The sequence below is a fragment of the Dipodomys merriami genome, unplaced genomic scaffold (genome assembly GCF_024711535.1).
Source record: "Dipodomys merriami isolate MVZ:Mamm:240054 unplaced genomic scaffold, mDipMer1.0.p SCAF_45, whole genome shotgun sequence".
In the NCBI taxonomy this organism is placed as follows: Eukaryota; Metazoa; Chordata; class Mammalia; order Rodentia; family Heteromyidae; genus Dipodomys; species Dipodomys merriami.
Genome location: NW_027206013.1, coordinates 2,167,843 through 2,182,874, shown reverse-complemented (window position 1 = coordinate 2,182,874; position 15,032 = coordinate 2,167,843). Strand labels below are relative to the sequence as shown.

The following is a 15,032-nucleotide window of genomic DNA, read 5'->3' as shown; positions in this document are numbered from 1 at the left end:
ATTCAACAACTGTGCGCCGAGGGTGGAGCCAGGACCCACACTCGGTTCTGCCGCTAACACCGCTAGCAGAGCCTAAGACTCAACTTGAACTTAAAATCATCCCCTTGTTCAACGGACGTTGAGCGTTAACCGAGCACCGAGCACCTTTCGTGTTGGGCTGTGCAGACTGCTCGGGATGGTGGAGTAAAGTCAAGACCCCTGAGGGTGGCGGGAAGACACAGCCGCGGTTCTCGGCTCCCCCGCCGGCCCGGCTCGGGCAGAGTGGCCCTGACCCGGGCCCGGCCTGAGTCCTGGGGTTCTAGAAGGAACGGAGACGACCTCGGCAAGGGTTCGAGGAAGCTGCCGCGGTGCGGAGCCGACTCACAGGCGGTTACCCACCTTTTCCCCTTCCCCTCTTTCCCTCCCTCCCCTCCCCCCCTCCCAACTCACCTGTGGGATCGCTGGCACAGCCTCCCTCAGCGCTGGGAGCCGCCATTCTGCCACCCAGCGCCGAATTGTCGTCATCAAGCTGCGCGCTGCGTCACGCCCCCCCAGCCCGGCGGGAAAAACGCCCCTACCTCTCTGGACAGCTATCTCAAAAGGCGCATGCGCAATACGAAGGCCTGCCCAAGCCAGGGAGGCGGGCCGCTGTAAAATGCGCACGCGCAACGGGGTAACTGTAGCCCGCCAGGAACAGCTTGCGCATAACTAGCTTCAGCTTTCTAGCTTCTTCGTGGAATGCTCCCTTAGTGACAGAACCCTAGCGGAACAAGTATATACTGTAGTGAATGTCCTTCGTCCAACAGACTTTTGTTGAGTGCCCACTGTATTGGGCATTCCGCTATATACTGCGGCCTAAGTGAGCATGACCAATGCAGTCTGGCAGGGAACGTTTGATCGCCAAGGAGCGCACCTCTGTTTTCCACCACAGCATCCCAACGCCTGACACTAGGCGTCCAGTACACGTCTAGGGCTCAAAGGGCGACGTGGAGATGGCTCGGGTTCGCGGCCCAAAGGCCCAGGGCTGTTTGTCCCTATCCGGACGTTGTAGGGAAAAGGGTGGCGGGCTGCGGCCGGTAGAGGGCGCGGTGGGAGCGCCGGGCGGGCTGGTGGGCGGGGCCGGGGCCGGGTGGGCGGGGCCGGGGCCGGGTGGGCGGAGCCGGGGCCGGGTGGGCCGGGTCGCTGCGCGCGCTGAGCCGATGGCGGCTGCGGCCAGCGGTCCCGCGCACTCGGCAGCCACCGCGATGGAGGCCGCAACCTTGCAGAAGCTCGCGCTGAGACGGAAAAAGGTGCTGAGCGCGGAGGAGATGGAGCTATACGAGTTGGCCCAGGCTGCGGGCGCCGCTGTGGACCCTGACGTGTTCAAGTGAGCGGGCGCGGGTGGGGGCCTTCGCGCTGGTCGGAACCATCCGCACCCCTGCACCCAGATCTCCTCCCGGCCGCTGCTCGATGGTCTCCAAGAGCCCTGTTTATCGGGATCTTCAGCAAAGTGGCTTCTGGTGGCCATGCCGGGTCCGCTGTTGTCAGAGCAGGCCTCTGCTCTGGGTGGGGTGTGTTCACTGAGCACTGCGTTTGTTTTCCCCAGGATCCTGGTGGACCTGCTGAATCTGAACGTGGCCCCCCTCGCCGTCTTCCAGATGCTCAAGTCCATGTGTGCTGGGCAGAGGCTAGCGAGCGATCCCCAAGACACTGCAGCCATATCCCTGCCCACGTCCAGCATGGCAGAGACCCGAGGTTAGAGCTGGGCCCCAATGGCAGGGGTGGCTGGACACAATATCAGCTTATGGCTGGATAGCCAGGCCTGTCTGTCTGTCTCATCCCATTTGCCATCAGGGACCCTAGTTTGGCAGCCACTTCGGGAAGGACACTCCCAGATCAGGTGGGGATGGGTGGTCCAAGCAGTCTAGGGTTTGTTTGCCCAGCTTCTTCCCAAGTATGCCTTCCTTGACAAACTTGGGAGGTGGGGGTGCGGAATGATGACTTTGACTTTGATCTCTATCATCCTGAAACCACAGCTTCCACAGAAGCACTCAGAGAAACACTGCCCTTATCCTTCCCTCTTACCTCCATCCACCTAAGCCCAATCCTATCTTGGGATGGGGCCAGCAGAACTTACCTCCAAAGATTGTAAGGATTGCAGACCAAGTTATCAACTTCTCTAGATTACAGAATGGAGCCTGTGTGAACGTGCAGGTTTGAAGGGCTTCCTTGTTGGTGTAATCGTGACTGAGAATGGGCAGGTGCTGACCACCAGATTATATCATGGAGGAGCCTCTGGTCCCTGCTCTGATTCATCTTTTGTAATGCTTTTACCTGCTGTTTCCCTCCACTCCCCCATAGTCTTGGGACCCCCCTTGGCAAAGGGAAGGAGGTCAGGGCCAATGCCCCACCTTGGAAGCACCCAAACAAGCTTCCAGGACAGGCTGGGCCATGGGGAGGATGACCAGTACCCTCCCAGGTATCTTCACTGACCCACCCTCTGTCTACTCTCTTTGTGTTTCTCTCTGACCTCCAGAGGCCTTTCTCTCTGCCAGGAACTGTAGTCCCCCTGCAAGGCCCTCCTATTCCTCTGCCATGCGGCCTGCAGCCTCTCCAGTTCTGCTCCACTGTCCAGCTGCCAAGCACTCGCCTCTCTCTCCAGGGGCCCCTGCTTCCCTCCGGTTCTCTTGCTGCCTGTTCTCTCCTTTCACAGGTCGCGTTTATTGGCTTATCTCTGGGGGTTGGTGTGCTCTCTTGTTATCCTTGAACCACCCATGACCCTATAAGGCCAGGGCAGCATTTAACTGCAAAGGTAGAACCACAAATGTCATCTCAGCCACATAGCTTAGAGCCAGACCATGTTGTCTGTATATCAGACAGTTGAGTCAGACACAAGTGACTTGCGGTTCAGTGGTTCATGCCTGTAATCCTAGCTACTTGGGAAGATGATATGAAGATCACACTTTAAAGCCACCCCAGGCAAGAAAGTCTATGAGATTCTTCTCTCCAGTTAACCACCAAAAAGCTGGAAATAGAGGTGTGACCCAAGTGGTAAGCACCTGCCCTGAGTAGAAAAAGCTAAGGAACATTGTCCAGGCCCTAAGTTTTAAGTCCCAGTACCAGCACTGAAAGAAAGAGAAAGAGAAGGAAGGGAGGGAAAAGAAAAGACACTTTACCAAAGTTTTAGTTGTTGTTTTGTTTTTGTCAGTCATGGGGCCTGAATTCTGGGCCTGGGCACTGTCCCTCAGCTCTTCAGCTCAAGGCTAGCGCTCTACCACTTGAGCCACAACACCACTTCCAGCTTTTTCTGCTTATGTGGTGCTGAGGAATTGAACTTAGGGCCTCATGCATGCAAGACAAGCACTCTACCACTGAGCCACCTTCCCAGCCCAAGACACAGTATTTCTAGATTGTGTATTTGGCCTGCTGTTGGGCAATGAGACCAACAACCCCCATACCCCAGAGGTAAACTCAGATAGGAAAGACTTTGAGGCTATAAAGGATGGGTCCAAGGGAAGGAAGCAAAGCCATGGCTAAGACAGCATGGTGTGCTGTTAGAAACACAGTCTCAGGTTGGAAAACCATCTGGCCTTTTAGGCACTGATCCCTTCCTGGGTGGAAGGTCTAGAAGAGAGAATAGATGGAATAGATGTTCCCCTTCCTCCCAGCTTCCTTGGCAGGACCACAAGAATAGCATGTAATTGTACCTTAAGTCACACTTTTAAACTGAGCCCTCTTTCTTGCCTCATTTCTGAGATACCTTCCAGGTGGTTCCAGGAGCTCAAAGCCAGGGTTTGTTAGATCCAGGGGTGTTCTGATTGCACCCTCCTCCTCCCACCCTCCCTCCAGGGAGGAAAAGAGAGCTGAGGAATCCCCAGGCCAATTTACAGGGGAAGGGAATAACTAGGCCTAGGGTTCCCCTAGTTCAAGGGGATAGTGCTACTCACTAGCTCAGTGAGCCCAGGCATATCGGAAAGATTGGGGACACACCTTTGGTCAATGAGAGAGGTGGCTAGACAAACTAATGATGATGGGCATGGGAGGAGCTTCACAGCCACCAGAGCAGAAGGGTAAAGCAGGTAAGGGGCACAAAAAGCTACTTGGGTAGGACCCTGCAGCCTATCACATGGCATGGTGGGACAAGGCAGAGTGCAGTGTAGTGGCCTGGGCTGTGTGTGTGTGTGTGTGTGTGTGTGAGAGAGAGAGAGAGAGAGAGAGAGAGAGAGAGGAAGAGAGAGGGAGGGGGGAAGAAAGAGAGGGAGAGAGATATACCGGTACTGAGTCTTGCACTCAGAGCCTTAGCTTTTTTGCTAAAGGCTGATGCTCTAACACTTGAGCTACAGCTCCACTTTCAGCTTTTTGCTGGTTAATTGGAGATAAAAGAGCTTCTTTGACTTTCCTACCCAGCTGGCTTCAATCTGTGATCCTCAGATCTCAGCTTCATGAGTAGATAGGATTATAGGTGTGAGCCACCAGCACCTGGCCTTTGTGTTGTATTGTCTGGCCTGACCTGGGGCAGGAGAAGGGAAGAGGGATGAAAAGTATATAGGGATGAGGCTGTGGAAACATGGGCACAGAAGGGATTGGGAGGATCAGGGGCACTATGTGAATGATTGGGAGTCCCAAACAGGAGAACCATGAGTAGTTCCACAAGAGTTGGCTCTCAAGGGCCCAGTCATAGAAGCATAGCCTAGACCCTGGTTGTGGGAAGACACAGAACCCCTGAAGAGATGCTGGGGGCAGGGGGCAGGGGACCTGGAGAAGCTGATTAATAGGGAAGAGGCAGAAGTGGCTTAAGCCAGGAATGACCTGCAGGCCACCAGATGAGACACAGGAGTGGCTGAAGAGGTGCCTGAGAGATAGGGTAGGACAATAGATCAAGCGCCATGGGCAGTGTGCTGGGAACAGCTGGTATGGAGTTTGCATTTGCGTGAGTGCTTACTCAAAGAGGAACTGTTGTCTGGAGCTTGTACCTCCGACTCCCTAAGGGTCACAGTTTGTGTCTGGCAAATTTCAGATTCAAGATAGAAACATCTTCCCTACCCTGCCCCATTCCCCACCTACCTGGTCAGTACTAGTGCCCATTTTTAACCCTACCCATCACTTACTTGAAACCTCTGCTTACTGTGCAGCCCCTACACAGAACATGCTCTACAGATTCAATTCATATTTTGCTTATTAAACTTGACATTATTATTTTAAAAAAATCTAAGGTGAGAAAATAAGAGGAGTCAAAGTGATGCATTTATGGGGATGTGATGGCCTAGGATGACAGTGCGAATTTATTTTGTTTAAACATTTTTATGGTGGTACTGGGGCTTGAACTCAGTCCCTTTTTCTCCTACAGCTGACATATACTACCATTTCTAGCTTTTTGCTGGTTAATTGGAGATGAGTTTCTCAGGTTTATATGCCCAGGCTGGCTTTGAATTTTAGTCCCCAGATCTCAGCCTCCTGAGTAACTAGAATTACAGGCATGAGCCACTGGTGTCCACCCACAATGGGAATTTATGACCACTAGGGTCCCACAGAACTCAGGGTATAGAGTGGCTAAGGAATAACAGCATATAGGCCACGCCTGCTTAAAGGTTTGAGTCTCTAGGTTACAGCAGGCACAAGGGGTTCATTTGGACACCTGGGCCCCAACAGAGAAGAGGCAAATAAGACCTCAAAGACAGAGAGCTGTATTGCTGGTGAAGTCTATGGTGATGAAGGGCAATTAAGTTCTGGAGTGTTCTGTTTATAGAAACTTTTTTTTTTTTTTTTTTTTTGGTGAGGGGGCAGGGTTTCAGCTAGGACCTGGGTGCTGTCCCTGAGCTCTTTTTTTCTCAAGGTTGGAGCTCATCACTTTGAGCCACAGTGCCACTTCCGGTTTTCTGGTGGTTAATTGGAAACAGGAGTCTTACAGACTTTCCTGCCCAGGCTATCTTGAACAGTAATCCTCAGATCCTCAGATCTCAGCCTCCTGAGTAGCTAGGATTACTGGTGTGAGCCACTAGCATCGGCAAAACCTTTTTTTTTTTTTTTCCCTGGTTGTAGGGTTTGAACTCAGGGCCTGGAACTACCCCTGAGCTCTTTCACTCAAGACTAGCTCTCTACCACTTTGAGCCACACTACTTCTGGTTTTCTGGTGGTTAACTGGAGATAAGAGTCTTACAGACTTTCCTGCCTGGGCTGGCTTTGAACTGTGATCCCCAGATCTCAGCCTCCTAAGTAGCTAGGATTACAGGCATGAGCCACCAGTACCACGCAAACTTAAACATTTTTAAAACATAAAAGGTGATGTGTGAAGTGTGAAAAGCATGAGTCTCATGACTGTGCTGTCCCCGAAGGAAGCCATAACTGTCATTTGTCTAGGGTAGTCAAGGCACACTATCTGCATAAGCACACAATAGTTGTCAAAGAACTGTCACCAAAAAATGAATGCAAAAGCCTGGGAATATATATTGGTTATATTTTAAAATAATAATACAGTTATTCCTTGAATCTATGGGGAATTGGTTCCATGAACCTCATAAGTACCAAAATCTATAGATAGATGTTCCAGACCTTATATAATATAAAATAGAATAGTAGTTGCTTATAGCTTATACACTTCCTCCCTTATATGCTTTCTTTTGGTAATACTGGGGTTTGGACTCTGAGCCTCATTCTTGGTAGACAAGTGCTTTACCACTTAAGGCACGTGCCCAAACTTCTTTTGTTTTACTTATTTCGTGTGTCTCTGCTACTACTAGGATTTGAAGTCAGGGCTTGGGTGTTGTCCCTTAGCTATTTCACTCAAAGCAAGCACTCTACCACTTGAGCCACAGTTCAGTTGGGCTTCTTGCTGGTTAATTGGAAATAAGACTCTGTTTTTGATCCAGCTTCCACACATGAGAGAAAACATGTGCCATTGGTCTCTGTGAGTCTGGCTTACTTAATGTGATTTGTCCTAGGGCCATCCATTTCCCTGAAAATGACATAATATTCTTTCTAACGTAGGATAAAATTCCATTGTATATATGTACCACATTTTCTTGATCCACTCATTTGTTCTAAGGTATCTGGCTATTTCCATAACTTGGCTTATTGTAAATAGTGCCGCAATGAGCATGGATGGGAAAGTGTCTTTAAAATGCTCTGGTTAGATGCCTAAGAACAGTATGGCTGCATTATATGGTAGTTCTCCGTTAAGTTTTTTGAGGAATTGCCAGCCTGCCTTCCAGAGTGGTTATATTAGTTTACATTCCCACCAACAGCATTTGTTATTGTTTGAATTCTCAATGCTGGCCAATCTTACTGGAGTGAGATGGAATCTCAAAGTTGTTTTGATTTACATTTCCTTTATGGCTAAGGATGTTGGGCATTTCCTCATGTGTTTATTGGCCATCCTTTTTTTTTTTTTTTTTTTTTTTTTTTTTTTTTTTGAGAACTCTCTATTTAGCTCCTTTGCCCATTTACTGATTGGGTTATTAATTTTGGAGGGGTTACTTTTCTTTTCTTTTCTTTTTTCACAGAAAGTATTTTTATTCTGTTCTTTGCACTACATATGATAACAATGTGGAATCAATAGTATATAAAGTCAAAGAGAAAGGACAATTCACTGGCAGAATGAAAGATCCAAGTTTCTTCTTTTAAAATTTAAAAATAACTATAGACAGTATCAAAATAGACAACTATACTGGACCCCTAACAAAAAAAAAACTACTAGAGTTTTGTCAGTCACAGGGCTTGAACTCTGGGCTTGGGCACTATCCCTGCGCTCTTCAGCTCAAGGCTAGCGCTCTACCACTTAAGCTACAGTGCCACTTCCCGTGGTTTATTGGGGATAAGAGTTTCACGGACTTTCCTGCCCAGGCTGGCTTTGAACCGTGATCCTCAGATCTCAGCCTCCTGAGTAGCTAGGATTTACAGGCGTGAGCCACCAGAGACCGGTGGGGGTTACTTTCTTTAGCTCCTTGTATATTTTGGAATTTAGGCCCTTGTCAGAAGTAAACTGGTAAAGATCTTTCAGTCTGTGGTTGTCTTTTTATTGTAGTAACTATGTCCTTGGTTATACATAAACTTTATTTTGATGTAATCCCATTTTTCAAGTCTCTCTACTATCTGTGGTGCCTTGGGACCCTCTTCAGAAAGTTCCTGCCTATGCTAAAAAATTCTAATGTTTCTACTACTCCATCTTGTAGTTTCAAAATTTCAAGTCTGATGTTGAGGTCTTTAGTCCTTTTTCATGTGTGTATGCCAGTCCTAGGGCTTGGACTCATCACCGAGGTGTTATCTTAGAGCTAGCTTTATTTATTTATTTATTTAATTAATTTTGTCAGTCATGGGGCTTGAACTCAGGGCTTGGGCACTGTCCCTGAACTCTTTTGCTCAAGGCTAGTGCTCTACCACTTTGAACCACAGCCCCACTTCTGATTTTGTGGTGGTTAATTGGAGATAAGAGCCTCACGAGAAAGTTGGGCGCTGGTGGTTCACACCTGTAATACTAGCTACTCAGGAGGCTGAGATCTGAGGATCATAGATCTGAGGATCATAATTCAAAGCCAGCCAGGACAGGAAACTCCATAAGACTCTTATCTTCAATAACTAGAAAACCAGAAGTGGCGCTGTGGTTTAAGTGGTAGAGTGCTTGCCTTTAGCTAAAGAGCTGAGGGACAGCCCCACGACCAAGACACACACACACACACACTCTCACTCTCTCTCTCTCTCTCTCTCTCTCTCTCTCTCTCTCTCTCTCTCTCTCTCTCTCGAGTTTCCTGTTTGGCCTGGCTTTGAACCATGATTCCTGAGTAACTAGGATTACAAGTTTGATCCACTTTTAATTGATGTTGGTACAAGGTGACAGGGATCCCATTTTAATCTTCTATATATCCATGTCCAGTTTTACCAACACCAATTATTGAAGAGGCTGTCTTTTTTTTTCCAGCATAAATTTTTGGCTTCCTTGTCAAGTATCAGATGACTGTAAATATTTGATCTTCTAGTCTATTTCATTGGTATTAGGGCTTATTTTTATGCCAATTCCAAGCTGGTTTTTGTTTGTTTTATTATAGCTCTGTAGTAAAATTTGAGGTCTAGAATTGTGATGCCTCCAGAATTGCTTTTTTTTTTTTTTTTTTTTGGTCAGTCCTGGGGTTTGAACTCAGGGCCTGGGCACTGTTCCTGAGCTACTTTTGCTCAAGGCTAACACTCTATAGCACTTGAGTGCCACTTCTGGCTTTTTGTTTATGTGGTTCTGAGGAATCTTCATGCATGCTAGGCAAGTACTCTACCACTAAGCCACATTCCCAGCCTCCATTTTAATTTTTTGTTTATGTGGTGCTGAGGAATCAAACCCAGGGCCTCATGCATGCAAGGCAAGCACTCTACCACTGAGCCAACCACCTCCCCAGCCCCCCCATATGAATTTTTGAGTTCTCCCTTTTCTTGCCCCTACTTCTGTTTTTACCTTCTTAATAATGCCTCCTTGTCAGCCATGTGCCTTGGTCTCATGCCTTAGCTACTTAGGAGGCTAAGATCTGAGAATCACAGTTCAAAGCCAGGGTATGCAGGAAAGTCCGTGAGATTTGTTTTCCTTTATTATTATTATTATTATTATTATTATTATTATTATTATTATTATTATTATTGTCAGTCATGGGGCCTGAACTCTGGGCCTGGGCGCTGTCCCTCAGCTCTTCAGCTCAAGGCTAGCACTCGACCACTTGAGCCACAGTGCCACTTCTGGCCTTTTCTGCTTATATGGTGCTGTGGAATTGAACTCAGGGCCTCATGCATGCAAGGCAAGCACTACACCACTGAGACCCATTCCAAGCCCTCCATGAGATTTATTTTTTTTTTTTTTGTTTTTTTGGTCAGTCATGTGGCTTGAACTCTGGGCTTGGGCGCTATCCCTGCACTCTTCAGCTCAAGGTGAGCGCTCTGCCGCTTGAGCCACAGCACCACTTCCAGTTTTCTGGTGTTTAATTGGAGATAAGTGTCTCATGGATGTTCCTGTCCGGGCTGCCTTTGAACCGTGATCCTCAGATCTCAGCCTCCTCAGTAGCTAGGATTACAGGCATGAGCCACCAGCATCTGGCTACATGCTGGATTCTTTATAGATCTGAATGTACTCTAGCTGCCTGGCCTGCTGGCTGAGTTTACAGGGAATAGTGTGTTAGGGCTCACAGGGGCCACTCTAAAAGGCAGTCCCTGCCAGGTATCAGTGGCTCATACTTGTTATCCTATCTACACAGGAGGCTGAGATCTGAGGATCATGGTTCAAAGCCCAGCTCTGGCAGGAAAGTCCAGAATACTCTTGTCTCCAATTAACTAAGCCAGAAGTAGAAGAGTGTCTCAAATGGTAGAGCACAGGCCTTGAGCAAAAAGGCTAAGGGATAACACCTAGGCCCTGATTTCAAGACTTAGTACTAGCACAAAAATAAATAAAAGAGAGTCACAGCTTGACTTGGCCCAATCCCTGATTTCAGGGACTCCCCAAATTATGGCTGACAGGTTGGTGCATTTTGCAGTTTTGCTTCTATAGGAGATCACAAAATACTGAGTGATCACCAGCTGCTCTCAGGGGCAGGAGGAACTTTTGACATTCTTTGGTGTATAGGAATGTCCTGCAGGGACAGGGCCTGGGATCACTTGCTGTCACCGTCCAACTTCATCTGACCTTAATAACCCCATTGTGGATAAAATGGGAAAGCCTGAACCTGTGCCCCTATTAACAAGCATGTCATTCCTGAAGAGTCTAAGAATCTTGTAGAGCTGGATAAGTATTTTGGGAGGTGTGAGGGGCGGGGGTGTGCGCGTGTGTGCGCATGCACACTCACCAGAGTCAATACTAGGCTTGAACTCAGGGCCTATTTGTTATCCTTTTAACTTTTTCACTCAAGGCTGGCATTCTACCACTTGAGACACGGCTCCATTTCCAACTTTTTGCTAGTTAACTGGAGGTAAGAGTCCCTTTTGCCTGGGCCATGATCCTCAGTCTCATAAGTAGCTAGGATTATAGACATGAGCACCAGTACCCAGCATATGGCGGTGTGTTTTGAAGTTGTTTTTGTTTTGCAGCCATGAGGCTGCCTCATGCATTCTAGCTCAATGCCACTGAGTTGTACCCCAACACTAGATGGGTTTTCTTCATGTTTCCTATGGTTTGTGGCTATACTGGTTTCCCTTTTCATGTTAGGTTGGGTTTATCAGCCACATCAAATTTATAGATGGGCATTATTTCCTCTTTTCTACTTCCCTGTCCTTTAGTTTCCAGAAGGACCTGCTCAGTGTCCTGAGGGCAAAGAAGAAATTCAGAGTGTGACAAGCTAAAAGGAAACTTGCTTCAGAGTCAGGCCTATATCCCATATCTGCCTTGCTCTTTAGGCCTTGGGATGAGTTGGGCATGACACACTCATTGAAGAAGGCATGTGGGTATTTGGGCACCCAGGGTTAGACCTCATATTCCTGGCTCAGCCTGCTGAGAGACTGTGACCTACCAAGAGACCACCAGCATGCTGTGGGAGACACTGCTGGATGACAGGGAACATCAACCTATGAGTGTTCACTTACCAGTCAATGGAGTCTAGAACAATGGGCACTTGTCATAACTGCTCTTTTGTAGATTCATGAGTAGTATATTCACTTATAGTGTTCACGAGTCACTGCACCCAACACTACTCTACCATCTCTGGTGGACCCATTAGTACGTCTTTGTTGAATCAAGTATGCGTGATCATTTGAATGTGAAGCTCAGGGAGGAGTAGGGGAAAACTAAAGGAAGTCAGGGCCAGGCACCAGTGGTTTACACCTATAATCCAAACTACCTAGGCAGCTGAGATTTAAGGACTGCAATACAAATCCAGCTTGTGCTGGAAAGTCCTTGAGACTTTCTAATTAACCAGCAAAAATCCAGAAAGTTAGCTAGGCATGGTGACTCATGCCTATAGTCCTAGTTACTCAGAAGGCTTGAGATCTGAGGATCATAGTTCAAAGCCTTCCTGGGCAAGAAAGTCCATGAAACTCTTTTCTCCAGTTAACCACCAAAAAGCCAGAATGGAGTTATGGCTCAAGTGGTAGAATGCTAGTACTGAGCACAAAAGCTCAGGGACAGATTGAGGCCATGAGTTCAAGCCTCAAAGACCAGTAAAAGAAAAAAACAAAAACCAGAAGTGGAGCTGTGGCTTAAGTGGTAGAGCACTAGCCTTGGGTGAAAAAAGCTAAAGGACAGTGACCAGGCCCTGAGTTCATGCCCTAGTACCAACACACGCGCGTGCACACACACACACACACACATACACACACACACAAGCACGCATGCACATATACAAAATCAAATATTAAACAGGAAGATGGGGACCAGCTGTCAGTTTTGCAAATAGGTCATCACAGTAACCTCACCATATTAGGCAAAATTTCCCCTCATTCTGAGAAAGTAGGTTTGAGAAACTCTTATAAGGAGGGCCTCTTCTCTGCAGGTATTGAGAGTCATGGTTAGGATTCAAAGTATGGAAAATGAGATGGAAGAGCCCCTGGAGGAGACTGGGTGTCTTACCCATAGAGGTGACAGTGGTGAAACAGAAATGACCTCAAAGACCACCTCTTTGCCCATTTTCTCTAAGAACTCACTCTTCCCTGGCTGAACCTGAGATTTGAGTCATCCTGAAAGCAGAGGCAGAGGGCTCTGGAAAAATCTCTGTCCCCGATTATCCAGGGTAAGACCAGTTGGGATTTCAGAGAAAGAAGCATTAAATGGCTGAGGGATTGGGAGTGATTAGGGAAACTTTGGGTGTGGGGTAGGGGGAGCTGCAGCATGACTTGGAGACAGGAAAGAGAAAGATTGACTGGATGTGTCTGCAAGGGAGGGAGTTAGGAAAGAATTGTGCTGACGTTCAAGGAATTTGGCTGTGATGGGGCTATTTTTCTATGTTGAACCACCTGCTTGGTCTCTGAGTATTTGAGGCAACAACCTGAACAAGCTGACCAGTGTTTTAGAATATTCCCATCCTGGTTTAATGTTCAAGCCTACAGGGAAAACCATGTAGCTGTCCAGGTCACAGCCTGGGTTTGTCAGGATGAGGAAAAACAATGTGGAGGATGCAGGTCAAAGTGGAATACATGCCCTGGTCAGTATCTCAGGGCAAGACAGCTGTCTATCCATGTAGAAGGATTGTGGCCCTCTGAGTAAGTCTGCTCCAAGCATGTCTTGTTCCCACAAGATACTCTCAAGTCTTATATGTGTTCTTAGCACTCTTGACCTAGTAGTTACATCTTTTTTATGTTTGTATCAGTCCTCGGGTTTGAACTCAGGGCCTACACACTGTCTATGACCCCAATTGCTCAAGGCTAGCACTCATCATTTGAGCCACAACTCCACTTCCTTCTTTTTGCTGGAGAAGTGGAGATAAGGATATCACAGACTTTCCTTTTCAGGCTAGCTTTGAACTGTGATCTTCTGATCTCAGCCTCTTGAGGATTACAGGCTGAACCCCTAGCACCCAGAGTATAACTACCCCTTTTAAAATGAAGCTCTATAAAAAGTTGTAAAAAATCAAGTCCAACTATGGCTACAGATTTTATTGGAAATAAAAGACTAAGACTAAGGAAAACTACATATCAAGGAGTCTGTGAACTCCTAAGAGTGGCTCTCTGAAGATCATTTTCAAACACTCAAAGCCTGGCAGGAGCCCTATGTAGAGTCAGTGGCTAAACCTTAGTACAAGAGGCTTGGCCAGTGTATTTCAGGAATATGCTTATAAGCAAGAGCTTCCAGAATCTGAAATTGGCCTTCAGTCTTGGTGATGACTGTGTTTTGTGCCTGTGAGCATCTCCTGAGGCCACTGCAGTAGATGATTCCTAGCTCCCCAGGAATACATTCCTCCTGTGTCTGCAAAGGATCAGATCACATTTATGGTGTAGGGAAGATTAGCCAGACTACATTCCCTGAATGGACTTAACTCATGTGTGCTTTGAAAATATCTGTGCTCTGTCCTTGGGACACTCCTCAAGGGCACCATACAAACTGTCAAGTGTTTTTCTATGGTTTACTAATTTAGGCAGTTTTGAGCCTCAGGACTCTGAGCTGATATGAGATCTCCAGCTGGAACAGCTTGAATACTAACTGACCAGAATATTGCTCAGGAAACAAACATGACAGGTGTTCTGCATCTAACAGTTGTATTCTGTGTCTCTGCAGGCAGAAACAAAGGCGGCCCTGCTCTTGGCACACCCACACTAGGAGAACGCAACAGCAGGGAAGGATCCAGCCAGCGGATGCCCCGCCAACCCAGTGCCACCAGGCTACCCAAGGGGGGTGGGCCCGGGAAGAGCACCTCTCGAGGTGGCACATAGGACTGGAGCAGAGCCTGCAGGCCACCCTTCTCCCCAAATGCTGGCCCACCACCCTGTGTGCATTTCTTTGCCTTACATGTTTCTGAAAGGCTGAATGTATTAATTCGACATCATTTTTGGACATATTAAAGGACAAAGATTTAAAATGAATTCTGTTTGCTAATCTTTATCACACTATAGCCAAACTAAGCAAGTAAAACTAGTAACTTCATCTTTCTGCTCCGTTTTAGGGGTCTGAGAAAGTATGCCCTCTGGTCTTTTGTAAAGGAGTCACCATGCTTCCCTTGTAGCAAAAGGCTCCTGGAAAGACCACAAAGGTGGCAATGTGGGCATGGAGGGGAAAACAGCCTCCAAATGACCACACAGTGAGGTCAAGACTGGATATATGAAGAATTTACTAACACCCCTTTCTCATTCTTATGTCCTATCCTTCACATTTAAGCCAATTTTAGGGATTTTGTGGACATTTCTCACCACAGACCTTAGATTAAACCCTCTATTTCTGTGTTTTAAGTCAGGGTCTTGCTATATAGCCCAGGTTAGCTTCAAACCCAGTCTTCTGAGTGCTAGGCTTGAAGACATTATCTACACTCCCAATCTCTAAACCTTTATAATTGAGTCAGCATGTTTCATCAATGGGGAAATCTTCAAATAGCATTCAATGGAGAAAACCTAACTCAATTTTTTTTTCCCCCAGTCATAGGGCCTGAACTCTGGGCCTGGGTGCTGTCCCTCAGCTCTTCAGCTCAAGGCTAGCG

At 47.3% G+C, this 15,032-nt stretch overlaps 2 protein-coding genes across 4 annotated transcripts in view; one reads left to right on the top strand and one right to left on the bottom strand.

The window, feature by feature from the left end:
- Smpd4 (sphingomyelin phosphodiesterase 4) overlaps positions 1-1,052 on the bottom strand; it is a 28,266-nt gene extending 27,214 nt beyond the window's left edge. For both annotated transcript variants that reach the window (XM_069994303.1, XM_069994304.1), the window contains exon 1: positions 430-1,052. In XM_069994303.1, the coding sequence (XP_069850404.1) occupies positions 430-504 (75 nt within the window). In that variant the 5' untranslated portion in view covers positions 505-1,052. The remainder of the gene's footprint in view (positions 1-429) is intronic.
- A 101-nt stretch (positions 1,053-1,153) lies between these two features.
- On the top strand, positions 1,154-14,424 carry Mzt2b (mitotic spindle organizing protein 2B). 2 transcript variants are annotated; one of them, XM_069994762.1, is made up of 4 exons: positions 1,154-1,345; positions 1,565-1,713; positions 2,495-2,671; positions 14,120-14,424. In XM_069994762.1, exons 1-4 carry the CDS (start codon positions 1,179-1,181, stop codon positions 14,272-14,274), a joined length of 648 nt encoding a protein of 215 aa, XP_069850863.1. In that variant the 5' UTR covers positions 1,154-1,178; the 3' UTR covers positions 14,275-14,424. The 2 variants fall into 2 exon arrangements, with proteins under 2 accessions (XP_069850863.1, XP_069850862.1); XM_069994761.1 differs by lacking the exon at positions 2,495-2,671.
- Positions 14,425-15,032: the final 608 nt, after the last annotated feature.

Bases quoted from the DNA above. Each gene is read 5' to 3' on its own strand.
- Mzt2b (XM_069994762.1), top strand. From the start codon at position 1,179: ATGGCGGCTGCGGCCAGCGGTCCCGCGCACTCGGCAGCCACCGCGATG. The intron at 1,714-2,494 runs GTTAGAGCTGGG...TCTGACCTCCAG, and splicing joins CAGCATGGCAGAGACCCGAG to AGGCCTTTCTCTCTGCCAGG. The intron at 2,672-14,119 runs GTCGCGTTTATT...GTGTCTCTGCAG, and splicing joins CCTGTTCTCTCCTTTCACAG to GCAGAAACAAAGGCGGCCCT.